The 16,129-nt window shown below is 42.3% G+C and overlaps 2 protein-coding genes across 2 annotated transcripts in view; one reads left to right on the top strand and one right to left on the bottom strand.

Annotated features, from left to right (window-relative positions):
• The first annotated feature begins 1,238 nt into the window (after window positions 1-1,238).
• csrp2 (cysteine and glycine-rich protein 2) lies at window positions 1,239-12,502 on the top strand. Its single transcript, XM_085436852.1, has 6 exons — window positions 1,239-1,385; window positions 2,881-2,999; window positions 4,926-5,094; window positions 7,135-7,264; window positions 8,895-8,988; window positions 12,316-12,502. The coding sequence occupies exons 2-6, from the start codon at window positions 2,888-2,890 to the stop codon at window positions 12,390-12,392; spliced, it is 582 nt and encodes a 193-aa protein (XP_085292978.1). The 5' UTR covers window positions 1,239-1,385; window positions 2,881-2,887; the 3' UTR covers window positions 12,393-12,502.
• An 8-nt stretch (window positions 12,503-12,510) lies between these two features.
• The window catches only part of zdhhc17 (zDHHC palmitoyltransferase 17), a 33,732-nt gene continuing 30,113 nt past the window's right edge, over window positions 12,511-16,129 (bottom strand). Inside the window, exon 17 of the mRNA XM_085436851.1 lies at window positions 12,511-15,393. Coding sequence (XP_085292977.1) covers window positions 15,255-15,393 — 139 coding nt within the window. The 3' untranslated portion in view covers window positions 12,511-15,254. The remainder of the gene's footprint in view (window positions 15,394-16,129) is intronic.

Genomic DNA, 16,129 nt, shown 5'->3' with positions numbered 1-16,129 from the left:
GTTGTGAGCACAGTCCCGCTTACCTGCAGTTCAAATCTTCAGTTTGCATGAGGCAGCCAATCACAAGGATGCTATAAGGGAATGGGAAGGCAGATAAGACTGCATCAAGATAAATGAGGATTATTTTGAACTGAGTCATGCAAAGCCACTGTATAAGGATGAAAAAAATACAGAACAGGAAACGATAACAGGTCCTCTTTGAAGGGCATAACTCAAGTCCACTCATTTCAAGAGCGATTCTTTCTGTGATTTGACTTTTTAATTAATTACTGTTGTGTGTCTTATTGAACTGTGCTGAAGTCAATCTTTCACTTAGAATACAGCTTTGTATCAGTTTTAGCTTTCATATATAGTTTGGTATCTATTTATAAGAATCGTCGGTCCTTTATGTTTGAGGTTTATGATGTAGTCATCGAAGAGTGTTGTACTGGCGAGTGCCGCATCACTGCCATTGTCTCCAGAGCTGTAGTGTCTGATATAACTGATTTCTTTCTTTATCTTGCCTGAGTGATACAAAACAAAAACAACAACAACAACAATTTTCTGGTAGTGGTTTTTACATTCTGTGTCCAGCAGGGTGCAAGATTACAGCAAATTTTACAGCAGTGGTGATTTAAGCCCTGACAAATTTTCTGGGATACTGCAAATGATTTCCCTGTAAATGGATGCATGCGCAAATGCAGAGATATAATATTGTCTATTGTACTAAAGTCTATTGTCTCTGTCTCCTTTCCTGTAATCCTAACAGGAAGACCAGCTTCCTTTTTCCTGCACAAATCCATGAGTTTTAAGACAGACTGCACTCAGGCACACAGCTGGTGGTTCTGCATGCTCTCTGTAGTAATATATTCAACCACATGATCCAGTATAAATGGATAAGACAATAATTCTATATTTGAAATCCGAGCCACTGGTACGTGACATGACATAAAATAAAACAATAAGTCTTTTGGGGTTTTGTTATAGGAATAATCCACCATCATTATACAATCCTACTGCCACCATAATTATCCCACACAAAAGACAAATTAAACACTTTTCACAACCTCTTCCAACTTGGTTACTCGAAGGGAAACTATTATCAGCTGGCTTGTCACTGAACCCACGTTTTGTTTGTTTGTTTGTTTTAATCAGTCTACCTTCAGTGTCAACATAAATCGTTACTCTTCCGACCGCACGGGAAAGCAGCAGTGCTGAGTTCACGCCCCTGGGTGAAACCCCTCCTCTCTCTGTAAATGTGCGGAGCAGAGCGCTGTGTGGCAGTACGGCGTGTGTGTGCTGGAGGTACCACGGAGGTTTCTGGATATACCATTCAGACTCTGAGGTCGAGCTCAACCAGTTTTGGATATTGGCTGTTTTTTCTTCTTTTTAAAAAATATTTTAAGGTAATTTTTTGTTTAACCGGTTTGGGTTCGCGGTGTGAATTACTCACTGTTCCAGTGACAAGATAAGATAAAAAGATTACTTTTGAATTACAGAAATTATTGAATTAATCTTGTTGGTCTTTGGTGCAAAATGTTTGTAGACTAGTTATCGGGCAACTTTTGCGCAGACTGTTTTGTGCGTTTCACTGATAACTTAGATATACTTAAGAAACGAGGTTCAATGCCAGAAACAGCAGTGAGCTAACGTTAATACAAAACTCTTTGCTCGGTGTTCAGCTGTTCATTAGCCAGTTGTAATCAAGTATCGCACAGACTGGTCAAACTGTGCCTTAAGGGCAAAGCCAGCAGACAAATGCATCTTTGTGATTTTAACTTTAACTTTAACTGCAGCTTTTTTGTAAGGGTGACAATATTATTAATAATATAAATTCACTGTAAAAATGAAAACAAAAACGTTACAGCTCGTGGCTGACAGAATGAGAATTTAACTCCTGTCTTTTTTCAATATGTTCATATTCCAGAATAATATAAAATAAGGTCATTACCATTCACTGATATGTTATGGAGTCGCCTTATTGTTTCAGTTGTCCCAATGCAGTCTGTAGTCTATGCGAGAAATGGCAGGAAAAAACACTTAATTTCTTATTTTATAATAAGTTTCAGATTTCCTCTCTTGAAAAGGGTTCAGTGAATCTTTCTTGAGGAGCTCCATGCAGCTTCATTAGTCTTGCTTCACTGGAAGATTTCGTGTCCAGCCATGATCTCAAAGCTCAGACTCTTTCTCAGATAGACTGGAATACACTTCCACAGCCAGTACCAGCAGACTTGTTGGCCTGTGCACTTCCACACCGACTTTCTCATCAGCTGCTGAAGTATAGCATTAGTGGGCTTTGATCCCTTCTCATGCTGGGGGCCTGTGCTGGAGTCTCTAATCCAACAGGGAGGAGACCTGTGACAGAAAAGATTAATAGTCTCGAGTGTAATGAACAATCACAGCCATTTTCAAGTTTAATTTCCAAACTATGATATCATAGCAGGTTTGTTTTGTGCTGACATGTGAGGGGAAACTTAAAATGTTGCATTTGTATTTAGTGGGATTTAATCTGTAATTACAGGCAAATGGACAAACGTTAGGGAGACGCATGGTGTGACAAGACACTGTTTATTTCTCACTTCTTCTGTGCAGTTAATGTTTGCATCCTTCAGCCACAGCTCATCAGGAAACAAAAGCTCTGAGGCATGGCGCCCGCAAGCATTCCTCTGGGTATTAGTCTGCCCTTTTGTCAAGGCTGACTTTGTTTATGCAGTTGGGATAGACGTTGTGGCCTGTAGCTGTAATTTTCAGTCGAATCATTGCTATTGTGATATAAATCCTGCAGTGCTTTAATATGACAGAAAACACAGCTGTCCTTTTTTTTACTCACTCGTGTTTGGACGTTCAGAGGAGGAACAGACGAGATGTTTAACCTTTCTCATCATCTCTGTGGCTTGTCAGAAACACCATGCCAAACTGGGGCGGAGGCAACAAGTGTGCAGCATGCCACGGGACGGTTTACCACGCGGAGGAAGTGCAGTGTGATGGCAAGAGCTTCCATAAATGCTGTTTTCTCTGCAGTAAGTACATCAAATGCATCAAAATGCAAATATAACTTTATCTGGAATAAGACTGAGCAACGTTCCTGTCATCAGCGTAGACCCCGCCGAAGCAGGACGGCGCTTGAACTCTGTTTCGCCTCCTCGGGTCACCTAAGAAAGCTTGCTCTGACATTTCGCTCACTAATCCTCACCCCAAACCAGCCTCAAAATGTCAGTGAAAATGTTCCAGTGAAGACCTCGCGAAGACATCAGGATATTTCTCCATAGAGCTGCTGTCAAGAAAAGAGCAAAACAGTGTGAGCCACAAAAGGCGGGTTTCTTCTTTTTGAGCAGCTCTATTACAAAGACAGCTTTGTCTGACCCAGGAGGTGATGAGCAAGGGCACTTTTTTGTCCAAATTCTCTGTTTTCCGACATTCACTGATTTTTAAGAAAGATAGCTTTATGCTGACAGAGAAGTCACACAGCCTCATATGACTCTGTGTACACTATCTGTGTCTTTGTCTCACCTATTTATTCACAGTCAGTGCCTGTGGCAACACATGGGGAATACTAGTGTACATGTAGTTGAAGCAAAGAGGAAGTACTGTCAAAAAACCTAAAAGTGCATCACAAACTGAGGAGGGCAAGTCAGGATTTAGGTGCCATTCAATGGGACATGCAAGTCTTGTTTTGACAGTGTTGGCTGGGAGACGTGCAGACGTGAATGGAGACATTTTTCCTGCCGGTTGTGTGAAATCTGAAACCAGATTCAGACAGTCTCGTAGCGAAGGCCATTGTGTAAAGAATTCAGCTAATCCCAGCAGCCAGCGTGGGCACAAGCGTGCAGCCTAAAGCACCCGTGGAGCCTTTGTTTTTACAGACGCTGCTTTCTCTGCTAAGACAAACCTGCCAAGATGCTGTCAATTTTTCCAACACCTTTGGTATACAGCCAGACTCAAGCTGGAATTGATTTTCTTTAACCTCTTACTTTATGTTATTTAAATACCTGCAGTTGCAATCAAAATGGTGTTAAAGTCATAAGAGAAAACACTGGAATTTGAAGAATCTGTTCTTGTTTTGTTGATTATTGTAGATGTGAACTTTAAATGCCAGAGGTCTTTGAACCTCTCATTCTTAGCAGCTGGTTCACATTCTTGAACTGGCTCTTCAGACCTTTGTGGCTATCAGATATTTTACTTTCCCCCCTTGGACACCTACTAGGAGTAACCCTTGTTTCTGTCATATCGTTCATCTGGACGTAGCGTTTTCAGTGGGAGAGATATTCTAATGTTCGTCATGTTTATTGATGTATACTGAGGTGTCAAAACTGGTCATTAAAGTTACACGGGAGGATAAAACAGAAACTACAAACAATCTTCTTTTCATTCCCACAGTTGTTGTTGACAGAAAGTGGACTGCTTTCAGCTGACACTGTAAATTACCCTTCCAGGTACATTATGTCAATTTAGCCATTCAGAACAAAGTTAGTTACGAGGGGAGCTGGAGGGCCATGTTTCGGACCCTGGGTGGAGTACTCAAAAAATGAATTTGAGCCCTGCATGGCTAATTTAGGAAATCCCAAAGAATACAGAGTTAGAAGTTAGCATAATAGGTGACCACAGACACACAACTCACCTGCACTTTGTGTGCTGCTTGTGAGAGGGACGCAGTTTTTAGAACACTGACTTTAAGGGAAGAATGACTGTAAAGGGAAAGAAACAAGGAGGAGGAACTGAGGGGCCGCACTAAAAGCCAGTAAAAGATTGAATATGGATGGATCTGTGCTACTCTAAAGGAGTCTAATAATAAATATTAGAATTTCATCTAGTACTTAAAATCTTTATAGTATTTCAGACATGTCATGTGCTACATTTAGGCAGTAAATACATGTAAATGTAACCAAGTGAAAAGAATTTAGAAGACCTTTCCTCTCACTTAACTGCTGCTGTGTGTGTGTCCACAGTGGTCTGCAGGAAGGGTTTGGACAGCACCACTCTGGCCAGTCATGACCAGGAGATCTACTGCAAATCGTGCTATGGAAAAAAATACGGTCCTAAAGGCTATGGCTATGGACAGGGAGCAGGAACACTCAACATGGATCGGGGAGAACGGCTGGGAATCAAGCCTGAAGAGTAAGCTGGACTTCAATGAATGTTTCATTCATAGAGTGCCAAATCACAGCAACAGTCACCTCAAGGTGCTTTATATTGTAAGGTAGACCCTACAATAATACATACAGAGAAAAACCCAACAATCAAATGACCCCATGAGCAAGCACTTTGGCGACAGTCAGGGAAACACTCCCTTTACATAATGATTAAAGCGTAACTCTGACTAACTGTGATCACAATGGTTATTGCAGTTAACATGTGCACATGGTATTTCATGACATCACTACTGTATGCAGTGATGTAACTTTGCTGTATACTGGCTCTCGTCTGAGTTCTGGTGATGTTTATTGTTTCTGTGGGAGTTTAAAAAGTGTTAACTTTGTGTAAATTCCCAACAGTGTTGCCAGTAACTATGAAACTATAATATCTTAACAAAGCATCATTCATCAGTTATAATTGCACAGATGTAATGCTGCGGTGTGGTTGTCGAGGCCACTGTGTAGTGTTGCATTATTTGTAATGATCTTTATAAGCTGTGGCTGCTGACTGTCACAGTGCCATTGTCAGCACGTACTTATGGAACTGAGGTTGAAGCTGATCCCAAATACACAAACTACTTCACACAAAAACCAGAAATAGAGGTTATTATGTAGCTATGTAGGTGAGCGCTGTCCTGTAAAATGAATCTTTGCCTGATTTGAAAATATCACCAGATGCAATTTAAATGCGTACAAATGGCAATAACAAGACAATCTGTATGTTTGCATACAGATCAGCTTGCCCGAGTAGTGTCGTTCAGAGTAAAGATTTCATAACCATGAACAAGCCTCTGCGCTTCACAGTCCCGGCCCTTTTCTGCAAGAACCACAGCGCTTTGAGAGAGGAAAGAAACCTTACAGGAATACTGGCAAAACTCCACTTCTTTATCAAATCCAGCTTGGCTAAGTCAATTCCCAGATGTAGATCCACAAGATTCCTACACAGTATGGAAGGAGTAGTATAGAATTTGGATCTGGATAAAGAGACAAAAAAAGAGTATGGAAACATATTTTTGTTTTTACACTAATGCGAATATTGTCTTTAAAAATGAGAATTTCTGGAAATAGATTCTATAACCAGTGTTTACCTCCAATAATAATCATTTGATTCAACAGGTTTTGGTGCAGAGCTGGGTTGCTTTAAAACTGTGAGACTGGGACCTGTCTTTGAAGAGGATACAGGCTTCTCACTGTCGACCATTAGCTACAGTAAAATGCCATGCACTAACCTTTTTGGGTTATAATGTTAGTACAGTTTGCATGTACAGTAACTCACAACACAGTACATTGTAACAGTGGGTTTAAATCCATTCCTTTACATGAGAAACATGTTTGTCCTTTGAGGTCTGATAAGATCTGATTCATCTGCCATGAAGTCTGCAGATATGAATCTTGGAAATGGTGTCATTTTAAAAGGGACCCAGAGTACAAGATGAGGCAAGTCTGAAATTCAAAGTAAAGATCTAAGAGTGAAAAACATCATCTAACCGAACAGGATCGTTGCTTTCCATCAAGCTTCCAGCCTGCAGCCCGGGAATGGGTTGGGGATATTTTCTGGACGCTCCTAAGGCAAAATTGCATCCGAGGTTTTGTTACACTGCATAATTATTACCCTGCCTCAGACGTCAGGTGATTCGATTATGAAAGAGTTATTATGCAACCAGAAGGATCTCGCTCACCCTGCTGTATCCTCCATCACAAAGACCTTCATTCAGGGGCCACTGAGGCTGGCAGTCACCCTTCGATAAGCATTGCTCCGGGCCCCATGGTGCCCTGCTCATTTTCCCACCATTGGCAGAGAACAGACAGCAGAGCAGTCAGGTTGTTTTCTGGATCTTAATGTTTTGGATCCTACTTTGTTCAATACTAGCACCACAAATAGTCTGATATGTTGATTTTAGGACTCTTTGAATTTACAGGCCAATGTCAGTCTAACTGAAATGAGAGTTGAACATGTGAACAATAAATTAACTTTTCCTCTGAAATAATTTGCCGTATATTTATTTGCCCTTTCCCACCCAAGGACCCAGACTCACAGACCCACGACCAACCCCAACCCATCCAAATTTGCTCAGAAGTTTGGCGGTTCGGAGAAATGCGCCCGGTGTGGAGACTCGGTTTACGCAGCCGAGAAGATCATGGGGGCAGGCAAGGTGAGAGTTTTACCTGAAGTGTGTTTAAAGATCACACCACAGACCTTCAGTCTCTCTGCTTTTCAGGCTTTAGTGAAACTGGCACACAGTGTCCACTTTGTAGGGCTTCACCAAAATCACACAAATGCTTCATGTCAAGGACACGTTTGTCGTTCTCAGTAGTGACGAGAACTAAAGTTTTGTGTGGTTTGATGGATCGTGACCCCCATGAGCTGGCACATCACTGAATGCTGATCGATCCAGTCTTGGACATAAAAACACAACAGCAGGGACGTGTTACTTTGCGTCATTTATAGTTGGTTGCTCAAGGTTCACAATACTGAAGTCACAAGCAATCCAGTGAATCAAAAGCTTCGGCTTCAGCTGACATTGGATATGCCTAATATGGTCGTGTCAGGCACTAAACTCTGGTTTGTGATAGGCAGCCAATCAGAGAGTGCTTACGGCAGATCTGCAACAAGGATTACTGTGGCTCATGCAAAGCTACAGTCGAAGTGTCTGAGATGACAACAAACAGAGTTGAAATCAGCATATTAGCTGCCCTTTAAACGAGAAAGATGCATCTCTGAATATGAATCCAATATGAACTTTGAATTGAGGCATCTGCTCAAGACATTGTCCAAGTCAGCTATTTAACTTTCACTAGTTCAGCCAAGTTTCAAAAATGTTATGAATTTATTATTACGTTAATGTGGACTTGCTTCAAGAACACACAACTGCACCTTTGTGCTGTTTTTGTTCTGTTTGCACTGTAGACACCTTTAAATCAGTTTGATCGATGGCAATCTGCAGTGTGATTTAATGTTATTCAGAAAACACTTTTCTAGTGTGCAGACTCCACTCAGCGCTACACAACTCTCATCAAACACAGCTTTAGCATGAACAGTCCCAGCACAAATGAGGTCCTTGAACTCCACTGGATCACAGTCTGCAAACCACAGGGGTGAGACTGGTTTGACTGGATTGAACACACATGGTCTTGCCTGTGCTGAACCACACGCTGGAGGTTTGCTGCGGTTTCTCCTAATGAGAGAACGCGAATGCTGTTTTTCTGATTGAAGCCGTTCCACAGAGTCTGGATGGGAGCTTCCGGACAGCTGGTGTTAATCGGACTAAGCCTGCTATTGTCAGTGCTCTGATTTACGTCTAGGGACGTATCGGCAGGATGTTTTCAGAAATCAATAACTCTCAGAGCAGTTGCTCATATGAAAAGCTGTCCATGGAGGACAAACGATTTGTGTGCTGGATTTCTGTTGCCTCTCAAAGTGGGAGGAGTGGATCATTTCCTGTCAGTGATCACTTGTGGCTTCATGCATGAGCTGAGTAACAGCTGGTGACGTTATCAGAGCTGTTAATGTGTTTCCTAATGGGAGGAGAGGCTCTTCTCATTGGCTAAGACATGACCTGTAATTTTCTGTGTAATGAAAACGCCCCAGGCCGTGGGAAAGCCAAGTTGCTTTAATTGGATTTAATAAAAGCACTGATGATACATGATCCAAGAAGCCTGTGCAGGTATCAGCTGTTATAGAATTGACCTGACATTGTACGAGCCTTGCAGTTTAATCTAGCTGTGGCATAAAAGCATAATAGCTGATCAAATGAGATCAAATCTTCCTGCTTTTCGTTGCAGCCATGGCATAAGAACTGTTTCCGCTGTGCAAAATGTGGCAAGAGCCTGGAGTCGACCACCCAGACTGAGAAAGATGGAGAAATCTACTGCAAAGGTGAGACAAATCTAAATAATTTGCAATGCTTCATTCCAGCATTACAACAGAGTGCTTCAGACACAATTTAGATTTCCTGAAAAGGTTTCCAGAAACGTCTCCGCTACCATAATAACTCCACCCAGGAATTAAGAGAGATTACTTACAGCTTCTACAAAGCAATCCCAGCACCAGCGCATTTTCCCACTGGATAGATCGACACTCCATTAATCAGTTAATGAATAATATTCAATTCAATTTTAACTGAGTTCAGTTTTAATTCAGTAATTCAGTTCAGTTGCCCAGACCTTACAATGATACAGAGAAAGCCCCACCAATCAGACGACCCTCTATGAACAAGCGCTTGGCAACAGTGGGAAGGAAAAACTCCCTTTTAACAGGAAGAAACCTCTCACAGGATCAGGGAGGGGCGGGGCCATCTGCCACGACCAGTTGGGGTGAGAGAAGGAAATGTGTGGCATACCACACTTCATGGCTCGAAAGTCAGATTGAAAATGTATGTTGGAGAACACTGCTGTTCAAACCTGTTTGTGTGAGGGAACCGGTCAGATTAAAGTTTGCTTAAAAGGACCTCCTCGTAATCCAAAAGGAGGAGAACTAAAACTGTTTTTATTTTCCACACAGCTGCACCAAGGCTCCGTGTTAAGTAAATAACACAGAGTAAAGTTGAGTAAAGTCCAGGAATAACAATAAAAATATGGAGCTGGAAATGATTGTGGTAGATTTGCTTTAATGCAGAAACTGGAGTCAGGTTTGTTTGGACTCCCCATGTCCTCAAATATCTAACCAGGAAGACTGACAAGTGGTATTGGAGTGCAATGACATTTGGTACAGGGTTTCAGAGCCTCTTTGGGGTAAATGTGTGTGTTCCTTTAACTTTCTGCTGCCATCAGCATTATTGAAACAGTACAGCTTGTGACCAAATACCTGCAAAGCAGATAACATTCCATCTGTCTCTGATGTACATTTGGTTAAATGCTTTTTAGCATGCTAGTATGTTAGCATGTTCATTGTCAGCATGCTAATGCCATTGCATTTACATACATCAGTCTCAGGACTGAGCCAGGGGAACATTTAAAGCTGCTCACTTTTAAGATTGTGCTGTGTGTCCTGTTAGTCTTGTGACTTGCACAAGGGATGATGCCTTCGCATAAAAGAGACAGAACGGTTGACTTGTTACTCACAAACACAAAGTCAGCTAATTAGATCAGTAACGGCATTATGCAAATTATTCTCTGCTCCTGTGCCAGTGAATGTGACCATATCAGCAAAAAGTCAAATGGGATGGACTTTCTGAAGTGAAACATGCTGTAGCTGGTGTTGTGTCGCATGTTTTCTGTGGGTTTGGCTCTGTCATATTAACAGAGCCTCACCAATTTGACCTCCACAACAAGCTCTCTCCTCTCAGCACAATGGGATGCTTTGCTTGAACAGAAGAGTGATACACGCTGGCAGAAACAGTCGTAAACACAACTGTCAGCAGATCTTGTTTGCTGTACGTCACAAGGAAACCGTGCACTGATGGGCAGGAATGTTGCAACTCGGCTCTAAAGACAAACACCCTCAGCTCTGCTGCCGCTATCAATCAATCTGACAGCTCGCTGTCCTCTAACAGACATGTCCGCTCTCTGTTTCAGCAACATCTGGATGTTGTTACGGTGCCCCGCCTGAGTGTTTCAAAGACAGATGTGGACAGCAGATCCGATGTTTGTAGACAGAGCTCAAGGAAACGCTGCGGTTTATTGAATGAAATCTAGGAATGCTACACAGAGAATGGAAATTCTGCAGGTCTTTGTTTTACCACAATCCAAAGAGCGGGGGTATTGAACCTTAACACGTGCATGTTAAATAAACAGCTAAAGCTGGGAAAGCAGGCGCTGCTGCTACTGAAAGGACTGGAAACACGTACACACAGGAGTTTCTGTTGCAGTGATTAGATCTGCTCAGTCACTGGGTCATAGAGGTCAAAACTGTAAGTGCAAGCGACAGGAAAACAAACTGCTTTCACAGCAGACATCTTGACACAGTTGTGTTAATGGTTAAATCCACCTACGGAGGTCCTGTTGGTTCATGATATTGGTTGGTTAATGGACCAAACGAATGGTGAAGAAAGGCGATTTTAAGTGAGTTTGAACGTTGCATTGTTGTTGGTGCCAGACAGGCTGGTCTGAGCATTTCAGAAACTGCTGATCTGCTTGGATTTTCCCCACACAGCCATCTCTAGAGTTCATCAGAGAAGGGTCCAAAAAGAAGAGAATAGCCCGACTGCTTTAAGCTGATAGGAAGGCAACAGCAACTCAAATAACAACTCATTACAGCCAAGGTATGCAGAAGCATCATGTACCACTCCTGTCAGCTGACAACAGGAGTCTGAGGCTACAGTTTCGTCGTGATGCGTGCTCAATCATCCAGGTAAGTAAATCTCCAACAGTTGATTCTGTTCATCTGGACGTAGCGTTTTCAGTGGGAGACACGTTTCATGAGAATTTGCATAATCATGATGAAGGAACTGACCTCCCAGCTGTTTGTTCCTTCAGTGGGCTGGTTTCAGTCATTATGCAAATGTACTGTTTATAAGATTGGAAACCTGCAGTCAGCTGAGATGAGTGACGAAACGTTTCTCCCACAAAACGCTACGTCCTGATGAACAGACACAACTTTTGGAGATGAGGCTACAGTTGTCATGAGCTCACCAAAATTGAGCAACGGAAGCGTGGAAAAACATTCCCTGGTCTGATAATCTTGATTTCTGCACAGTAGGCTCTGCGCTTGGCATAAGCACCATGAAAACATGGATCCAGCCTGCTTTTTATCCCCGCTTCATGCTGGTCATAGTGGGGTAATAGTTTGGATTTTCTTGGCACATTAGTATCAAATGAGCTTTGTTCACCGCGACCCTGCCTATGTGAATACAGTGGATGGCTGCTTCCAGCAGGATGACACACAATCTCCAAATAGTTTCTTGAATATGAATAATTTCATTGCATGTAACAGCCTTGACAGTCACTAGATCTCAACCCAGTAGAGCACCTCTGAGATGTAGTGCAATGGGAGATTCACAACCTGGATGTGCAACCAAGCAAACTGTGATGCTGTGAAACAATATGGATCAACGTTCGGAGGAAAGTTTCCAGCACTTTGTTGAACCTGTGCCACCAAGAATCAAGTTGTGCTAACATGACACAGTGTTGTTAGCTTGTGTTGTGTGTCATTTCAGGTTTACACAACAATAAATAATTTACTGGTAGCAGTGATTTAAGAAGCTTTCAAATAGAATGACAATTAGAAGTAGAGAGGTTTGTTGATGTTTCTTCTTTCCCTCCACAGCATGTTATGCCAAGAACTTTGGCCCCAAAGGGTTCGGTTATGGCCAAGGAGCCGGTGCTCTGGTTCACGCTCAGTGATGGCTCGGTGGGACCACAGTCACTCTGCCCAACATGAACACATTTCATCCTCTATGCTTTGATGCTTAAAAGGTGCTGTTGATACAAATAAAATAAAAAACATGAACAAACCAACGGGTCACATTTGACTGTATTTTATTATTAAAGCCATTAAAACTGAACCATGCCCATATGTTTACATCTGAAGCGGAGTAACAGTGATGTCTGGAGGTGGGCAGAGAGGCACTGGATATGATTATGTGCTTTCTTTTTTTCTGCTTTTACTATCCCACATGGTGAAGGTGAGAGAGGCGGGGGAGGGGGGAGACAGAAGAGACTTTTTAGGCTGCTGGAAGAACTAGTGAGGACTGAGATGGCTTTGAATTCATGTCCTGTGTGAGCCTGAAGTGGTGAACCGCCCTAAAGAAAAACAAAAAACAAAACTAGCCTGCATATATCTATGTTCACTTAAAAGGCATTATTAGAACACAAGAGGCTAGTTACTGATATGAAATGTACAGCTGGGTCAGGGCCTTCTGACCATTAAAGCACACAAAACAAAGCTGCTGTGTGTCATGTTCTTAGGGCAGCAGTGACATCAGTGGTTAGTAAAGATGGAGGCTTGAAACATGTAATGATGACATAACCGTCCCCTTCTGATGATGCAAACACTAGGCTCAAAAGTTTCGGAGGCCTTTTATATAATATAACCTCCCTCTATCCTTAAAACTATTGCATGATCACATTTCAGCTTTTAAAAAACAGAACCAAAATAAAACAAAAATGGCATCTGCCTTAGTTCTCTAGTGTCTTTGCTTTACAATTTGTACATCCAGTGGTAATAACAAACCCAGCGGTATATAAGGTAGAAATAAAACAAACAAAAAATGGAACATTCAAATATATTACACGCTTGCACAGGGAGGGTCCCACTGGAAAGCTGGCGACCTGAAGGACAACTTTCACTAAATACACTGGATTTGAGAGAAAGAAACCTAAAAAAGGACAAATGAACAAAATGCAGAAAAGTACTTGCAAATACTTAACATTCACTATATACAGATACAGGGCTCGCTTGGCTGCCACCATGAAGAAGACGACGACGACAGGGGCGGCGACAGCCCGGCTGTCCCAAGCATCATACATGCAGTGGAGCTTCGTAAGAGTTAAAACGCCTATAGACAGCAGTGACGGACATCACTAAAAGCTACAGTCATACACTTGGAGTATAGTCACTCGAGTTTCTCCTTTTTCGGCTTGTTTGGAAGAAATCCCCCAAACGCGAGAAAAGAAAAAAAAGGTCCAGGAGCACTGTTGGGCTAACACTGATGAAAAGAAAAAGCAGAGGGAGATGATGTTTATGTACAGATGCACATTCTTGACATCTCAGGTCATCCTCCTGCTGCTGTGGAGCAGGCTGCGTGTGCGGGGGTCCGGACAGAAAGCGATGTGAGGCGGCCCGTCCTTTTCCTTCTGTGTAAACAATGGAAGCGTCGGCGTGAAGCTCTGCTTCTGTTCAGTAATGGCCAAAATTAAAAAAAAATTCAAACTTGAAAAAAAAAAATATCAGTGCAATAATGTAGGCAGACAAATGACACGACAAACAAATAAGACTGTACAGCTTCTGAAGAAAAACACGGAATGAAACCCTTGTAAACTCATCTGTCCTCCCGCTGCCTTCTCTTAAACTCTGCAGGTAATAAATACACTTGCTGTAGCCGCCTACAGGGGTTTGCAGGCAAGCTTCTCTGCCCTCCATCTTCTACAGCTACACGTACGCACGCCTTTTTTAACTCATAAAACCTACTCAGCTAAGTTGATCTGAAATGTAAAGATGATGTTGCTAGAACATAGTTACTTTCTCTATAAATAGCTTGAAAATAAATATACCTCACATAGTATCACATTGTCTGTAGGATCGTTTCTGTCACGTTTCTAGAGCGGTCGCCGCTGAAGGAGTCGTTCTCCGTGCGCTCCCAATCCTGCGTTCTTACTGCACAGCAACTACTCTGGGGTTAAACCCCTCCTATTCGCACTAAGCCTGTGTCTCAAGAGGAAAGCAGCTTTAACTCGAGCAGGTGAGAAGTGGGACTTCTGCAGCGGCTCCCTCTAACCAAACTCTCTCCTATGACAAGTTCAGCACTGGTTGGCAAATCATCAGCTGCGCTGGAAACTCATCACGGTGCAGAATAAAAACAAAAAACAAGACCTTAAAAGACATTCCCTTATTTCTATCATACTTTAAAACGATTTCTTGCTTTTTTTCATATACACGTATATATTTAAAAAAAAACAACTTTCTTTTATCTTTCACCACAGTTAGTTGTGACAGGAACGGCAGAGCGCCCGGACCAATCAGAAACAGACATGTACGGGGCACACGGACAGGGACACCATAAATAAGATATCGAGTGGGGGACGGGGAAAGAACAGCGTCGCCTCTTCGTGGCTCTACTTTTTCTGCAGTGTCGAGTCTCCGGATAGAAGAGCTTTTAAGTTTTGTAATTCCTCTCTCCTCGGCATTTGTGCCTGGCAGCAACGCACCGTCCAAAGAGCTCAGGAGAAGAGACGAAGAGAGTTGGTCAGCGGCAAAGGTAGAGTAATAGTAGTAGTAATAGTAGTAAAGGTGGTGGTGGTGAAGGCCAGGGGGAGGGGGTGGGTGTGGTGTTGCCCCGTAACAGCATGCTAGTCCTGGCTGATTCTTTTTGTTGTTGTTTGATCGGTGAGGGAGAGATGGTCCAAAAAGCAGGTGCTCACAAGAACGCCATCACTCAGATATGCTCGCCAGAGGAGGGGTGGAGAGGGAGAGTGAGGGTCGTCCATTTATCCATCCACGCTCTGCTCACACTCCCCTTCCCTCTTCATCCTCTTACTCCTCCTCCTCTACACCAGCTGGTAGCCCGAGCCAGACGTCTGGTCGTATTCTATTGTGTACTGTGTGGTCCAGTCCACCGTGACGGGCCGGATCAGGCCGCAGCAGCGGATTTCAAAGAAATCTATGAGGTTTCTGATGCAGCCGTGACTACAGAGAGACATGAGAGGGGAATTAATGCTGCAAGCTTAAGCATTCTATACATACACATATAGCAGCCTGTTATCTGCCCTCTATTTATTCATTAATTTATTCAAACGTCTTTGCACTCTGCACCATTGCACGTATAAAAATGCTATACTGCTGTGTTAAGTACACTGAGACAAAAACAGAGCTTAATTCTTTCTCTGTGTACAAATACAGGCCAAAGAAATCTATACATCAGAAATTCAACCCTCCGAATTTAATACAATGATACATCTGAGTGAAATTACCTGCACTATCTAGTACTAATATCTAGTGTTCGACTATATGCCAGTACTGTTTAGAAATGTTTTTCCCCCTAAACTTAATCAGTTCAGTAAAGGTCCTGAATCTATTTAGCCTTATTTCAAATTGATGCATTTTCCTGTTATGGTACCAACTAACAACCAAAAATCTTTCACTTTTTTGAGGAAATTCAAAGCCGAGAAACTGACCTGAACAGCTGCTAATATTCCATTTTAGAAAGAAATCACTAAATAGAAAAAACCTGCTTCTGTTTTCTTGTTTTTCACTTTTTGACTTAAAAATTTTTGTGTTTCTCACCCTCAATAGTTTCTTTGGAAATAATATTTAAAATGATGCTTACACTGAAGTGAGTTTAAAAAAGACAACACCGCTGGGAGAAGTTGGTGTCGTTAAACTTTTAAGAATGTAAGAAAACCACAAACTCCCTTTTCCCCTC

The sequence above is a fragment of the Copadichromis virginalis genome, linkage group LG17 (assembly GCF_057382275.1).
Source record: "Copadichromis virginalis isolate Kocher_CV1m ecotype Utaka linkage group LG17, C_Virginalis_male_GT1.1, whole genome shotgun sequence".
In the NCBI taxonomy this organism is placed as follows: Eukaryota; Metazoa; Chordata; class Actinopteri; order Cichliformes; family Cichlidae; genus Copadichromis; species Copadichromis virginalis.
Note: the sequence above shows the minus strand (reverse complement) of the source record. Positions and strands in the feature narration are given on the sequence as shown.